General features: G+C 36.3%; 1 protein-coding gene across 1 annotated transcript in view; it reads left to right on the forward strand.

The window, feature by feature from the left end:
* The window catches only part of SLC49A4 (solute carrier family 49 member 4), a 102,841-nt gene that overhangs the window by 70,823 nt on the left and 17,666 nt on the right, over nt 1-14,352 (forward strand). Inside the window, exon 8 of the mRNA XM_019956572.2 lies at nt 9,805-9,987. Within this exon, the coding sequence (XP_019812131.2) occupies nt 9,805-9,987 (183 nt within the window). The remainder of the gene's footprint in view (nt 1-9,804; nt 9,988-14,352) is intronic.

Raw genomic sequence — 14,352 nt, forward strand, 5'->3', positions numbered from 1 at the left:
AACATCCTCTTGAAGGTTCTCAGTGGTATGCTCCTAATATTTCTGTAGGGAAACTCAATATTTAATATTGTATTATGTCTTCATTAATTGAATTAGCTGTAATAGGGAAATAAATAAACTCATGATTAGACATGTTTCAAAATCTTGACTCTTATGCTAAAACAAAACTATGAAAATACATTATTCACCTTATCTGGGAAATAGATGTCTAGCCTTGCTAGCCACGATTCACATGCCATTTTTCACTGAACAGATGAGTACTTTGAAAATGACATTTTGAAAAATGTTAGCACTTTGGTGTTGAGTTTGTTGAAATAATGTAATTTAACTGTTTAACAGAAGATGCTTTGGGAGAGGTTCTTTAATGCAAGTTCCTAGAATGCCACGGTGGTGATGATGGGTAGGGGGGCATAAGAGGGAGATGATTAGCTAGACAGAAATCCCTTGAGGGTGATAGCCCATTAAAAGCTGACTTCAAATGGTAATTAAAGAAAGGAGATATATATGTTTGTATTGAAAATCCTGTGAAATGTATAGACTAGAGAGTATCCTCTTAATATATTTTCATGCATTTTACCTTTGTTAAGATAATTATGTCCAATTTTAATAGCATGCAAAGAGATAAAAACAAACACTTGCCCAAAAATGAGGGGAAATGAGAAAACTCAGAAAGGGTGATGAGCATAATTAAAGAAATGCACATTATTATGGAAATTAGAGATTTTAAACTTTAAAGAAAGAAGGCTAAGTAGTCAATTATTATTTTCAGTTTTATGAACTAAGAGTGAATTACTCATGTTCGTGACTGATTAAGGGGCAAAAATAGAACAGGGATTAAAAGACGAGAATGGATTTATGAAAGGCTCAGCGAAATGCTTCTTACTGAAGAAGGTCTTGTAATTAATATTCATCCATAGAGATTTTCAAGGGAAACAAGTCTTCAGGTAGAACCTGTGTTTCTTGAAGGTGGAGGGTTTGACCAGATGGTACATGTTCCATGATTTAATAGCACATTGCCTTCTGCAGAACCGTATGTCATTCTTTGGGAGCTTAAGAGTTGCTGATAAACCTCGACCTATGATGTCTCATTTCCCAACCAGTCTACTCTGGGCCCACTGTTTCAGAGGATTATTAGTTGTGCTTCATTTCTGCAAGATAATAACTATGCTTTCCAGCCATAAGGGACTGTAAACATAACAGTCTTTATAGGACTGAATTCTGCCAACAAAGGGTCTAAACAAGAGACACGCACAAATTAATAACATGCAGAAAGAAAACCATCACCATGAATGAATACTGCAGCAAAATATGCCCCCTCCTCTTTTGAAACCCTTTCAGGTATTGCATGTTTAAATTAGTGATGGGTCATTAAGGCCACAGCAGTCATTTTTAGGAAGAAAAAGTGAGGCTGAGTTGAAAGGCACAGTTCAGTGATATAGAAATGTGTATTAGTATGTGTGTATATATAAATGTACATATGTATTCTATATATACAATATGCTCAAAATGTATGAGGAACAATAGTTAGCAAACTTTTGAATGTTTACCCTGTGTCTTTACATATATATCTTTATTTCCAAAAGGAGTATTTTCATTTGCAATGTCAAGTTTTAGTTTTTATAAATATTTTTAATAAAGGTCTAATCTATAATAATTCCTAGTTAAGTTTCCTAACATTTATCATGAAGTAAAAATTCAGTCCATATGCACAATATTAAAAATTTGTCCAATAAAGTATATTAATGTTAATAAACCTATTCTTTAGGGAAATTTCTTGACTCTACTCCTTAAAATAATTTATGATTGAAATATTGTTATTTTATAATCCTTGTTTCATATTTATAATGCTTCTTAATAAAACTGTAAAAAAGTTTCTGTTATTATCCTCTATGAAGCACCTTTAAGATTTTATTTTTAATATCCTAGTTAAGCTTTCTACCTACATGTATCTAAATTTGTTATTGATCTGCTTAAATGAACCTTAGTCATCATCTGATATAACTTATTCAATAAATGAGCTCTTCCATTACAACCTAGATATATGTTCATATGACCACAACTTTAATGAAAACCTCCCTTTTTAAAAATTTTATTTTCAATTGAAGGATAATTACAGTATTGTGTTGGTTTCTGCCATACATCAACATGAATCAGCCATCGGTATACATATGTCCCCTCCTTCAAGTCAGTGATGGCAAATTCATGTTTCTTTTTTTTTAGCCAGAGTCATTCTTTTTTTAATCAGGAAAATGTCTAGTCCGACCTCCGACCTCCACCCCATCCCACCCCTCTAGGTGGTCACAGAGCCCCAGTCTGAGCTCCCTGAGTCACACAGCAAATTCCCACTGGCTGTCTGTTTTACATATGACAGTGTATATGTTTCCGTGCTGCTCTCTCCATTCATCCCACCCTCTCCTCCCCCAACTGGGTCCACAAGTCTGTTCTCTGTGTCTGTGTCTCCACTGCTGCCCTGCAAACAGGTTCATCAGTACCATCTTTCTAGAGTCCATATATATGTGTTAATATATGATATTTACTTTTCTCTTTCTGATTTATTTTACTCTGTATAATAGACTCTATGTTCATCTGCCTCATTAGAACTGACTCAAATGCATTCCTTTTTATGGCTGAGTAATATTCCACTGTGTGTATATATATATATATATATGTACCACAGCTTCTTCATCCATTCATCTGTCAATGGACATCCAGGTTGCTTCCATGTCCTAGCTATTGTAATTAGTGCTGCAATGAACATTGGGGTCCATGTGTCTTTTTCAGTTATGATTTTCTCAGGGTATATGCCCAATAGTGGGATTGTTGGGTCAGATGATAGTTTTATTCCTAGTTTTTTAAGGAATCTCCATGCTGTCCTCCATAGTGGCTGCATCAATTTATATTCCCACCAACAGTGCAAAAAGGTTCCCTTTCCTCCACACTCTCTCCAGCTTTTATTGTTTGCAGATTTTTTTGATGATGGCCATTCTGACCAGTGCTAGGTAATATCTCACTGTAGTTTTGATTTGCAGTTCTCTAATAATGAGCTATGTTGAGCATCTTTTCATGTGTTTATTATCTATTGGTATGTGTTCTTTGGAGAAATGTCTGTTTAGGTCTTCTGCCCACTTTTTGACTGAGTTGTTTTTCTGGTATTGAGTTGCATTAGCTGCTTGAAAACCTCCCTTGTACCCAGAAAACCCACACTTCTGTCAACAACACAGGAAAATTAAGAAGTTGGGTTCTGAACGTTCATCTTTGAGTATATGGCTAAAGCCTTGTTTAGCTCTCATGGGAAAGCTGTATTACAGTATCATAGATATCTGCTAAATAAAGTGAGCACCAGAAATACTAAAGAAATCCTAGTGCATATTCTACAAAGGGCTTAGCAGTTGGTTTCCTTTTTGTCTTTTTATGAATGGGATTATACTGTTTTTCAAAAAAAAAAAAACACCTCCCTTGTTAATCAGCTCTGGATCCTAGGAAATTTTCTTCCTATCCAGCTGTAACTCATTTGGAGCAACACATCTCCCACAGAGCAACGTGGCCACATTCTACTTCCACTGGCAGCTCTCAGAACACTTGAAGATACCGGTCATGTCTCCGTTAGCCGTTAATCTAAACACTCCCCAATTCTCACAACCTTTCCTCATACATGGATTCCATACCACTAACCAGCATAGTCACTGCCTTCTAAACCTACCATAGCTTGTCGGGACCCTCCTTAAACAGTATTACTAGAATTTAGCACTTTCCCTGCTGCTTTTGTTGTTGTTTAGTCTTTTTAATTGTGTTCAACTCTTTTCTGACCCTGTAGACTAGAGCCTACCAGGCTCCTCTGTCCATGGCTGCACTTGGCACCCAGTGGTAGGAGGCTGTGGCTTCTCCTTGCCTTTTTTGCTTCTTTTAAAGAGAATGAAGTAGAATTATCTTAATGCTGTGTGTATAAATGGCTGCTGAGCCCATAGGTGTCCGTCATATTCCTTTAGATTAGGAATGATTTGAGGTTAGTGTCCTATTTACTGTTCCAGCATAGCTGCTTGCATATACAAGGCACTTGATAAATGATTTTGCAGAAAAGCTTAAGCTAAGTTTTCCCTTTTATATACCTAAGCAATAATTCTTGAGCCCATTTTACATTTATCATGATTAAAGTTCATTGTTTTTTTCTGTAACCTTTTGGTGCTCTGTTTTTGATTCTGTTATCTGTCTTCTGTGCAGTCACTTCCAGCTTTTTGTGTGGAACACAGATTTGAGAAGCATTCCTTTTGTGTCAATACCATTGGATAAAAGAAATAAGAGAAAACTACTTTTTTCAGTCTGATACAGTGGCTTGGTGGGAAGTACACTTGATTCTGTAGATTTAATTATACTATTGTTATTAACACTGCTAACCTAACATTGGGTCTCCCTGATGGCTCATTCTGTAAAGAATCATTTTGACTCTCAGAAATTCAGTTACTTTGTCTTACTTTACCTGCCTTGAAGAGTTAATAGGATGGTCAAATATGACAGTATATTTAAAAGCAGTTTTAAAAGGTGTTTCAGAAATTATATAAATCCAAGATTTGAAGTTGTTATTGTTTTTGATGACATCTTGAGAATCTTATTAAATGTTCCGTAGAAATAGTTCTTCTCTGAAATTTTATGATTTGCTTTATAACTGCTAATCACCTAAGATTTGAGTGTCTTGGCTAATAAAAATGTATTCACACATAGTTTTACTTCCCAAAAGTCTAGTAATTTAGTTTGTCATTGGAAATGGGTGGAGAGAAGAGTTCTTTCAGGGTTATGATCTTAGTATTCTTGAAAAACATGCATTTAAGTGGGATCACAATAAACTGTGGAAAATTCTTCAAGAGATGGGAATACCAGACCACCTGACCTGCCTCTTGAGAAACCTGTATGCAAGTCAGGAAGCAACAGTTAGAACTGCACATGGAACAACAGACTGGTTCCAAATAGGAAAAGGAGTACGTCAAGGCTGTATATTGTCACCCTGCTTATTTAACTTATATGCAGAGTACATCATGAGAAACACTGGGCTGGAAGAAGCACAAGCTAGAATCAAGATTGCCAGGAGAAATATCAATAACCTCAGATATGCAGATGACACCACCCTTATGGCAGAAAGTGAAGAGGAACTCAAAAGCCTCTTCATGAAAGTGAAAGAGGAGAGTGAAAAAGTTGGCTTAAAGCTCAACATTCAGAAAATGAAAATCATGGGATCTGGTCCCATCACTTCATGGAAAACAGATGGGGAAACAGTGGAAACAGTGTCAGACTTTATTTTGGGGGGCTCCAAAATCACTGCAGATGGTGATTGCAGCCATGAAATTAAAAGACACTTACTCCTTAGAAGAAAAGTTATGACCAACCTAGATAGCATATTCAAAAGCAGAGACATTACTTTGCCAACAAAGGTCTGTCTAGTCAAGGCTGTGGTTTTTCTAGTGGTCATGTATGGATGTGAGAGTTGGACTGTGAAGAAAGCTGAGCGCTGAAGAATTGATGCTTTTGAACTGTGGTGTTGGAGAAGGCCCTTGAGAGTCCCTTGGACTGCAAGGAGATCCAACCAGTCCATTCTAAAGGAGATCAGTCCTGGGTGTTCTTTGGAAGGAATGATGCTAAAGCTGAAACTCCAATACTTTGGCCACCTCATGCGAAGAGTTGACTCATTGGAAAAGACTCTGATGCTGGGAGGGATTGGGGGCAGGAGGAGAAGGGGACGACAGAGGATGAGATGGCTGGATGGCATCACCGACTCGATGGACGTGAATTTGAGTGAACTCCGGGAGTTGGTGATGGACAGGGAGGCCTGGCGTGCTGCGATTCATGGGGTCGCAAAGAGTCGGACACGACTCAGCGACTGAACTGAACTGAAGTTATTTGGTGGTACACAGGTCTTTGTTTTTGGCAATGTAAATTACAAGCCTATGAAATTTTATTAACTTCTTGGAGAAAAATTCTGCATCAGCATTGTGTTTTGTTCTACTAAATTACCTTGACTTTTTAATTGATAGGCAGTTTATTTTAATTTTAGTATCAGTACTATAGAAAGTCATGGAAATATTTAATGATCATGTAGTTTGAACCCTCTGATGAGCAGCAAATTATCTTGTCTGCCCGACTTTTAATAGATGACTTTCACCCACTGGATCTGCCAAACTAATGTGTAAAGATACTGTATCAGACTCTAAACTGAAAATTCAAATGGAAGTCAAATTCAGACTCATAATAATCAGCTTTTACTTTGTGCATGTCCCAGAATACTGGGGAGAATATTAAATCAATCCTGACACAGATAGTTTTCCCTCATTCTGATTATGAGGATCTTAATTTAACCCTTTCCTGTGTAAATTATTTTGATTCTTTAATTTCTATGATAACAAGTTATTTCACAAATCCATTTAGCATAAAGCAATCTCGTGATCAACATATTTATAGTAATTCAAGAAGCAAACACTGTGAATGAGAGAATTGAATGAACGTACTTGGTTTCTTTTTTATTTCTGTCCTCTGAAGTTATATCAGCAGTCTTAGCCCACTTATCCTACATATAACAAGAATTTTAATAAATGAAGTGGGAATATTTATGTCAAGGATCCTGGACCAAGGCTGGATTATATGGATCCTGGATGTAGACATCAGGTATGTGAGTCGGCTCTCACACTGATAACCATTTCTGAGTCAAGGAGCTAACAAAACTGCATAAAGTGGAGTTGGATCAGCTGCCAGTTAATTAGTTTACAATGACATTTCTCTTTTTATTTTATTAAATAGGTAAAATAGACACATAGTAAAAACTAAGTTCAAAAAAGCAGAAAAGGGTTTACAGTGAAAAATGTCTACTATCCTATGGCCCCCAATTTCCCTCTGTAGCGGCAACCCTGAATGTCAGTTTCTTAGGTATTTCCAGAAAATTCTATACATTTATAAATAAATGTGTGTGTGTGTGTGTGTGCGTGTGCATGTGTGTGTGTGTGTATACCTTACACTGTTCTGTACTTTTTTCATTTATTTATTTTTGCTGTCATTACCATCAGCAAATACAGTTGTTTCATTTTTAATGGTTGCGTAGGATACCTTTGTTTGGATGTTTGATAAATTTTTAAATAACCAACTCACAATTGGTGGACATCAAGCTAGTTTTTAATGTTTTCATACTACAAACAATATTGCAGTGAGTGTTCTGTATATATGTGTACTGCATAGCTGTGGGATAAATTCCTAGAAGTGGAGTTTCTGGATCAAAGAGTAAGTGCATTATTTGATAGATGTTCCCAAATTACCCACTACAAGATGAACTGTTTACAGTTTCATTCACAGTGGTTTTCAGACAGGATTCCCTGCTTCATCAGCCTCTACTTTTCTGAGACATCTCATGCCTCTTTTTTCCCCCACACCATGCTTGATAAAAATCAGTAAAATCAAATCTCTTTTCAAGACTCTACTGACTGTGACCCTTTGACTGTGTCCTCATTTCACCTTATCATTCTTTCTTTCCAACATGCAATTATTTTATTAGATTATGATTACTTTTCAGTTATCACACTTAAATTTTCCTGATTACAAATTGCATGTGAGGGTATATTTCCTTCAGAAATATAAATGTCAAAGGGATTATTTTTAAGCATATTTTTTAAAAACAGCTAATTCCATTAGTGGTTTGTGAACTCTTTCTTAGAAGTTGCACTCAGTTCTTAAGCGTTTGCATTTTCTTATCACTTATTTCAGTGTTTTATCATTGTATTTATTTATTTTTTATTGAAGTATAGTTTATTTATATTGTGTTAATTTTTGCTGTACAGCAAAGTGATTCAGTTATAAATATATATACATTCTTTTTTAATCTTCTTCTCCATTATGGTTTATCATAGGATATTGAATATAGTTCTCTGTGTTATAGTCAATGTTTTATCATCTTTACTATCTAGGATTATCTGTTTTGGGGTCAGTAGTGGTCTCTGCTCTGATTACCATGACTAACCATAAGTTAGTATAAAGTGTTTTTTAGATAGAATACACTTCTATAAAGCTACCAGTGATATTCCATCTCTAGATTTCCTAATGTACACTAATGAGTCATGTGTAAGGAGAATGTGTTGTTGATTTGTGTGATCCGTGTCCAGCAAACATACAATAAGCGTGAGGTGTTGGGTTTTAAGAAACTCTTGAAAATTGCATTATGTTTTAAATATGTTTATTGTATCTATTAGATGCTTCCCATTTAATCCTGTGTCTAATCTGGTCATCACTTTAGCCAGCAGTGTGTCCTTTATTCACCATCATCCTTTTGTCCTCTATTTCCATGTGTCTTCTAATCAAAGAAAGCCTAAGTAATCACCAACTATTTGTGATAGTAGAATGTGAAAAATATCTTCTAGTCCTGAAAGGCCAGTGTAATTGGAGGAGGAAGTATGAGTTGAGATTAATTAGAGAAATGCTGTTAGGAAACAGTGGATGCAGATTTTTTTTTTAACTTCTCCAACAACGTTAGGGATTATTAATGATTGCAATTGAGTATGGTAAATTCTGGTAATTTGATATTAGTTCTATGAATAATACATAACAGATTTAGAGTAATTCCCTCACTTTCTTCTGTTCCTCAATAGAAATTTTTTCCTTAACAAATATTTTTATTAAAAATATTTTCCTGGTAACTTTAAGGTTAAAATAATTGCTACTCACTATCATCAGTGGACATGATATACTTATTAGTCCAATGGGAGATGTTTTAGGTTTCTAAATAGGATATCTGTCTTTCCTCATTGATTCTGTGATTTAGTCGCTAAGTCGTTTCTGACTTTTGTGACACTGTGGTCTGTAGCCCACCAGTCTCCTCTGTCCATAGGGTTTTCCAGGCAAGAATACTGGAGGGGGTTGCCATTTCCTTCTCCAGGGGATCTTCCCAACCCAAGGATCAAACCCAGGCCTACTGCACTGCAGGCAGATTCTTCACCGACCAGCTACCAAGAAAGCCCGTTGATTCTGTATTCACCTTCAAATTAACATTTTTGAAGATTTGTATGCAGACAGTAGCATTAATATAATTATTTGGAGTGGGGCACATTTCTCTAACCATTCCTCTAAGAATAAGAACAGTGGCCTTGTTCAAAATTTTCACTATAGATTGAGTTCATAGGCTATTTATAGGCTAATCTGGGATCCCAGCCACTATTAATTATACATTTCTAGGTGACATTTTTTTTCTATGTTCCAAAAATGTCATGTATTTAAAAAAAATTCTTGACCTGAAACTCATTCTAAAATTGAGGACTATTTCTATTTTAAGTGTTTCTCCAGGAATTACATAGTAGATAACTTTTATTTTGTGTTTGAAGGCTGTTATTAAACAGTCTTAAAATATGTAATTTTCAGTAATAATTAATGTCGCTTACATCTTTTCTTAGATTTTAAGTTTTCTTTAAAATTATAGAATGAGTCTAGATTTTGTGTTAAGTTGCTATATTTTATCTGTCCCTCAATATGCCAGGAGTGTGACTCAGGGGAAAGAACCCTTTAAATTGTAACAGTTAAAATTGTTTTTGTGCTTTAGAGTAATCCACCAAAAACATAAAGCAAATAAACTGGTAATCATTCCAGCTATAAAACCTTTTCCTATATACTCCCCAAAACCCGAGCGAAGAGCTGACAGATGTGTGAAGCTTTATCCAACTTCATCACTTGCCACTGAGAAGAGGTAAAATTCCAGAGTTAATACTCATGAAAGAGACACCAAAACATCCATCTGATATGACTCACTGCCACTCCTGTGAAACTGAAATGTTTGTGTTTTTATTTTAGTGACATTGTACGCCTCCTGTATTCTCCTGGGAGTGTTCCTGAATAGCAGTATACCTATATTTTTTGAGCTTTTTGTGGAAACTGTCTACCCAGTTCCAGAAGGAATTACTTGTGGAGTTGTCACTTTTTTAAGTAATATGTTCATGGGAATACTTTTGTTTTTTCTCACGTTTTATCACACAGGTAAGAAATTTGACTCTTCATTTACTATCTAAATGTGTCCATTAGGAGCGAGGTTTGTGGTGCTAATGTATAGACAATTATGTGACGAGTTCTAAGGTAAATCACTTTATTTGAGCTTTCACGTGCCAATAAAAGAAAATATCTTCAGTTGCTTTTCTTGAAATGCATCCTAGCCTAAATGTAATGTACCCTAACCCCTCGCACACACCTGGAATTTCTAATTTAATTAACTTGGACAGGGGCCCAGCATTTCTACCTAACCCTCCAGGTAATTCTAACATGCTATTTCTCATTGAGAACCAATGATATCTTGCTTTAAAAAAAATTACTTTGACTCTACTGTCTTAACATAGGGTTGAAATTAAGGTCAGGGATATATATGTAGTTTAAAGCCTTATGGATAATGAGAAGTCACTCAAAGAGCAGATCCAGTGTATAGGACAGCTTGTCCAATGAACATTTTATGATTACAGAGGTGCTCTTTGTCTATGCTGTCAACACAGTAGTCACTAACCCCACGAAGCTAATGCAGTTACCAACCTGGGTTTTTCATTTTATTTCATTTTGATTAATTTAAATTTACATTTAATTGCTACATGTGCCTGCCGAATTGGTCAGTGCAGGTATAATGTGCAAAGAAGGTTAAAGTTAGAGTCCAGGGGTATGCCTTTGAAGAAGAGGGAGGTCCTCACAAAAGAAAGGATTAGGGTCCTCAACCCACATGGAGGAGCTCGCCTTGGACCAGAGGAGGTGGAGAGAAGGCAGTGTACAAGCCTTAGAAGCAGACATCTCTGCCAGGCACATTGCTCGGGGAGAGTTCCTTCTTGATGTCATCAACTTTTCTGCTTAGAAGCCAGTTCATCTATGATGAGCTTGTGGGAAGACAGTGGAGAAAGGGCCTAAGGAGAGAATGAAATAGCTTTTGAGGGGGTGGGAAGAACTGCTGCAGGAACAGCTGCAAAGCTCACTGGGCTTGTTGAAGGCAGACCCCACGGTGTTGGGGTTGGCAGCTTTGTAGTGACTCTGCTTTGCAGTTGCTTGGCTTTCTCTGATACTGTCTTTTCTGCAGTCCAGATTTTGTCTCCCTGGTTTAGAAATTAGGGGCCCAATTATTTAGGCTTCTTTTTCGCATGTTAAAATAAAGATTTATACTTATTTTATACTTCTACATGTCTTGTTTTTTATTTTGTACTTGTGAGTTGTAAATATAAATCTTTTATTAATTTTTATGAGGTTTCTGTCCCATTTTATTTCATCTTAAACAAATGAATATTACCACCTTTTTTTTTTTCTGGTTGATGTTTTCTTAACTACTTATCAGATACCAGTAAATATGGGTAATTTGAACATGTAAGAATCTAATTTATAGGACTCAAATATAAGAAATGCTCTGAAATGTGACAATTCAAGAAACCTAATTATTTTCAGGAATCCTCACAGGCTTGTAATTGAAATAATAGTGACAATAACATCATTGACTCAAAAACAAATTTTTGAAACTTTAACAGCTGATGAAATAAAATCTCCCTGAGCTTTGGACAGCTTTTGGCAGAGCACTTTCACCTCACAGCAAAATCCAAATGCTATATTAATTTCTTACTATAATTAACAATAAACTAGATCATTTCTGTCAATCAGTAATTCAGGAAAAGAAGTTTTCAGCTTTGCTAAACCTGATATCCATTTGGTTTGCCCTGTGAACGACAGTAATATTTTCGAAGGCGATCTTAATAAGGTCAGACCACTGTTCACTGTCCTCCTGGAAATGTGTGTTTCCATTAGAGGAAATGCCATCACCAGGTGTCAGGGTAAAGTCTTTGCCCCCAGTTAGTTTTCTAAATGGAATCATATAACAATTATTACATTATCAGCTTTAACCCACTTCAGTAGTGTCACAGTTGACAGAGATGGCTGTTGCCCTTAGCAGTGGTTTTCCAGCTCGCAGACACAGGTGGGCTGAGTAGTCCTTACAGCCTGGCTGAGCATGCACGGATTCTCCTCTAGAATGGAAATTGCTGTGTCTTCCCAGCATTTAAAAACATCAACAGTAGATGCCAGATCATGTTACCCTTAACAGACCTCTTGCACATGACCTATAGAATATAGGAGACATGTATTTATTGGTCAGTTTAAGGCAGGAACCACTCCTGCGCTGTCTGACTGTGGAGGAGGCCAATGCATTCCTACCACTGTGCTCAGCCAGGAGAGAGTCTCTGCCGTTCTCCTGATTCCTGCATGTGGCAGCCTCCGATTTGTTCCAGTCAGTCAGTGCTCACTCCTCCTTTTGCAGGTTCTTGGTAACCAGATACAAGCAGACATTTGTGTTTCTTTGTCACAGGCAGTGTTAGAAACAGCACCATTTCTGTTAATTCCTATCTCACTGATATGATCGAGGGTTTATCTAGCTGGGGGAAGAAAGCTTCCCTCTTTTGGGTTGGTTTCTGATCACATGTTCTTACACATATCTGTATAGATAGAGGTTAAAGGTTTCTACCTAAACTCCATGACTACTGTGAAAAATAAAACTTTAAATAAAAATTAACCAAACAGGATGATTTTCAGGACCAAAAAAAAAAATCTCAGTATGTTTTGACATTTTAGAGTTAATGAGAAAATCAGTGTGAAAGAGCTTTAACCAGGGCATGACTGGCACTCACTAAATTTTTTTTTTTCCTTCTGGATAATTTTTTCCTTTGTGGATAATTTTTTTTTTCTTTCTGGTGATGATAGGAATTTAAACATATAGGCTTCTATTTTTTAAAAAATGTTTTTATATGCTTATTTTTCAATGTGTGTGAGGAATACAAACAAACCCACACCCCACAACTTTCTAAGGCTAAAAATTTATTAGAAGTATGAAAACTCTGTTGAGATTCTTTCCCTTATGTTTATTTGATCTCCGCCCCCAGAAGTCCCACAGCAAAATTCAACATGCCTTATAGCCTGGGTGTGATGATACAGAAATGACAAATCTGAAAACAATTATGTAAAATTATTTCCTAAACTTTTATTTCCACAACGTGGTATGCTAAATGTTGAATATGATAAATTCCCTTCCATTAGAACCAGTGTTTGAATGTCATAATTTAGTCATTTTAAATTTGAAAAACTCACCCAGAAGTTAGTTATATGTCAGAATTCAGCTATTAGTTACATGATTGGAGAGTCTGATTTTTAATCATCATAAAGATTGGTGGTTTTTTAGATCACTTCTCAAGGCAGTACTAAACTTCCTGAGCGGAGTTCTTGTTTCCCCACCATGTGCTATCTGGTAGATGACTACATCAGATGTGGCTTTTCAGAGCCATACAGACTAACCCAAAATGACCACATTAGAGTGCTTTGCCTGGCAAGATAGGCTCTAGTATAGATTTGCCTGCAGATTATAGCCATTGCCATCATGGATGATGAATGTCACATGGGCTCCTATACCAATGCCACTTGACTTACGTGGAGCCCTAGGTCACAGTTTCCCCTGTTCTGTGTTGATTCTGCTTTGGAACCTGGGACCCTATCAAAGATTTCTTAGAGTTTGTCTGACTTGGGTTTTTCAGGGTCACTTTCAAAAAACGTTACTTGCTCCTTAATATAATCATATTTGCAAAACTGAGTTGCTTTCTATAATATTTGCTTTGCAAATCTCAGTGAGTTATTTCAGATAGCACAGTGATGTTTTATCCTAATGACTTCACATACAAAATCCATTTGAGAATGCTGTTATATTCTTTATATGCTCTAAAATGTATTCTAATGTTCTATTTTTATAGTTTGTAGCTCGTTCTGTAGTTTGTATTGTCTGGGTTTTGTTGTTGTTCTAGAAGCTCTGCAACAAGTTTTGGCTAAAAGCATTAAAGGTTTTTAATTCAGTCTTTCATTTTGAAGTAGCCAACCATGAATTTGAGGCTGCGAGGGAGGTGTTGTCTGGTGGTTACCAGGAGAACAGGTTCAACAGATGTGTACTAGTGAGAAGTAATTTTATATCTAAGAATAAAAACACAATGTGACAGTAATTATTAGGTAATGTGTAATTAATGTAACTATTAGGTAATTAATGTGGGGTGAAGGGAGTATTACACTGTGAAATCATGGTGTCAGCTAGTTCTCTTGAGATATAGTGAAGACAGTTTTGTTAAATCACCATATTTTGGCTAAATCAACAAAGTAAGTAGCCAAGGCTGGTTTTGGAAAGTGTGTTATTCCAAGTTATTTGGAATCAGACAAATAAGTTGAAGGTGGTAGAAACTGAAAGTGTGGCATCACTGCAGGGAAAGATGAGGTGAGAAGTAGAATGGTTCATCCTAATTAGTTCAGTCCCAACAGAGCCTCAGCATTTTGTGCAGAGCCCTGAAACATAATATGTGTCTC

Source organism: Bos indicus, chromosome 1, assembly GCF_029378745.1.
Source record: "Bos indicus isolate NIAB-ARS_2022 breed Sahiwal x Tharparkar chromosome 1, NIAB-ARS_B.indTharparkar_mat_pri_1.0, whole genome shotgun sequence".
NCBI classification, from domain to species: Eukaryota; Metazoa; Chordata; class Mammalia; order Artiodactyla; family Bovidae; genus Bos; species Bos indicus.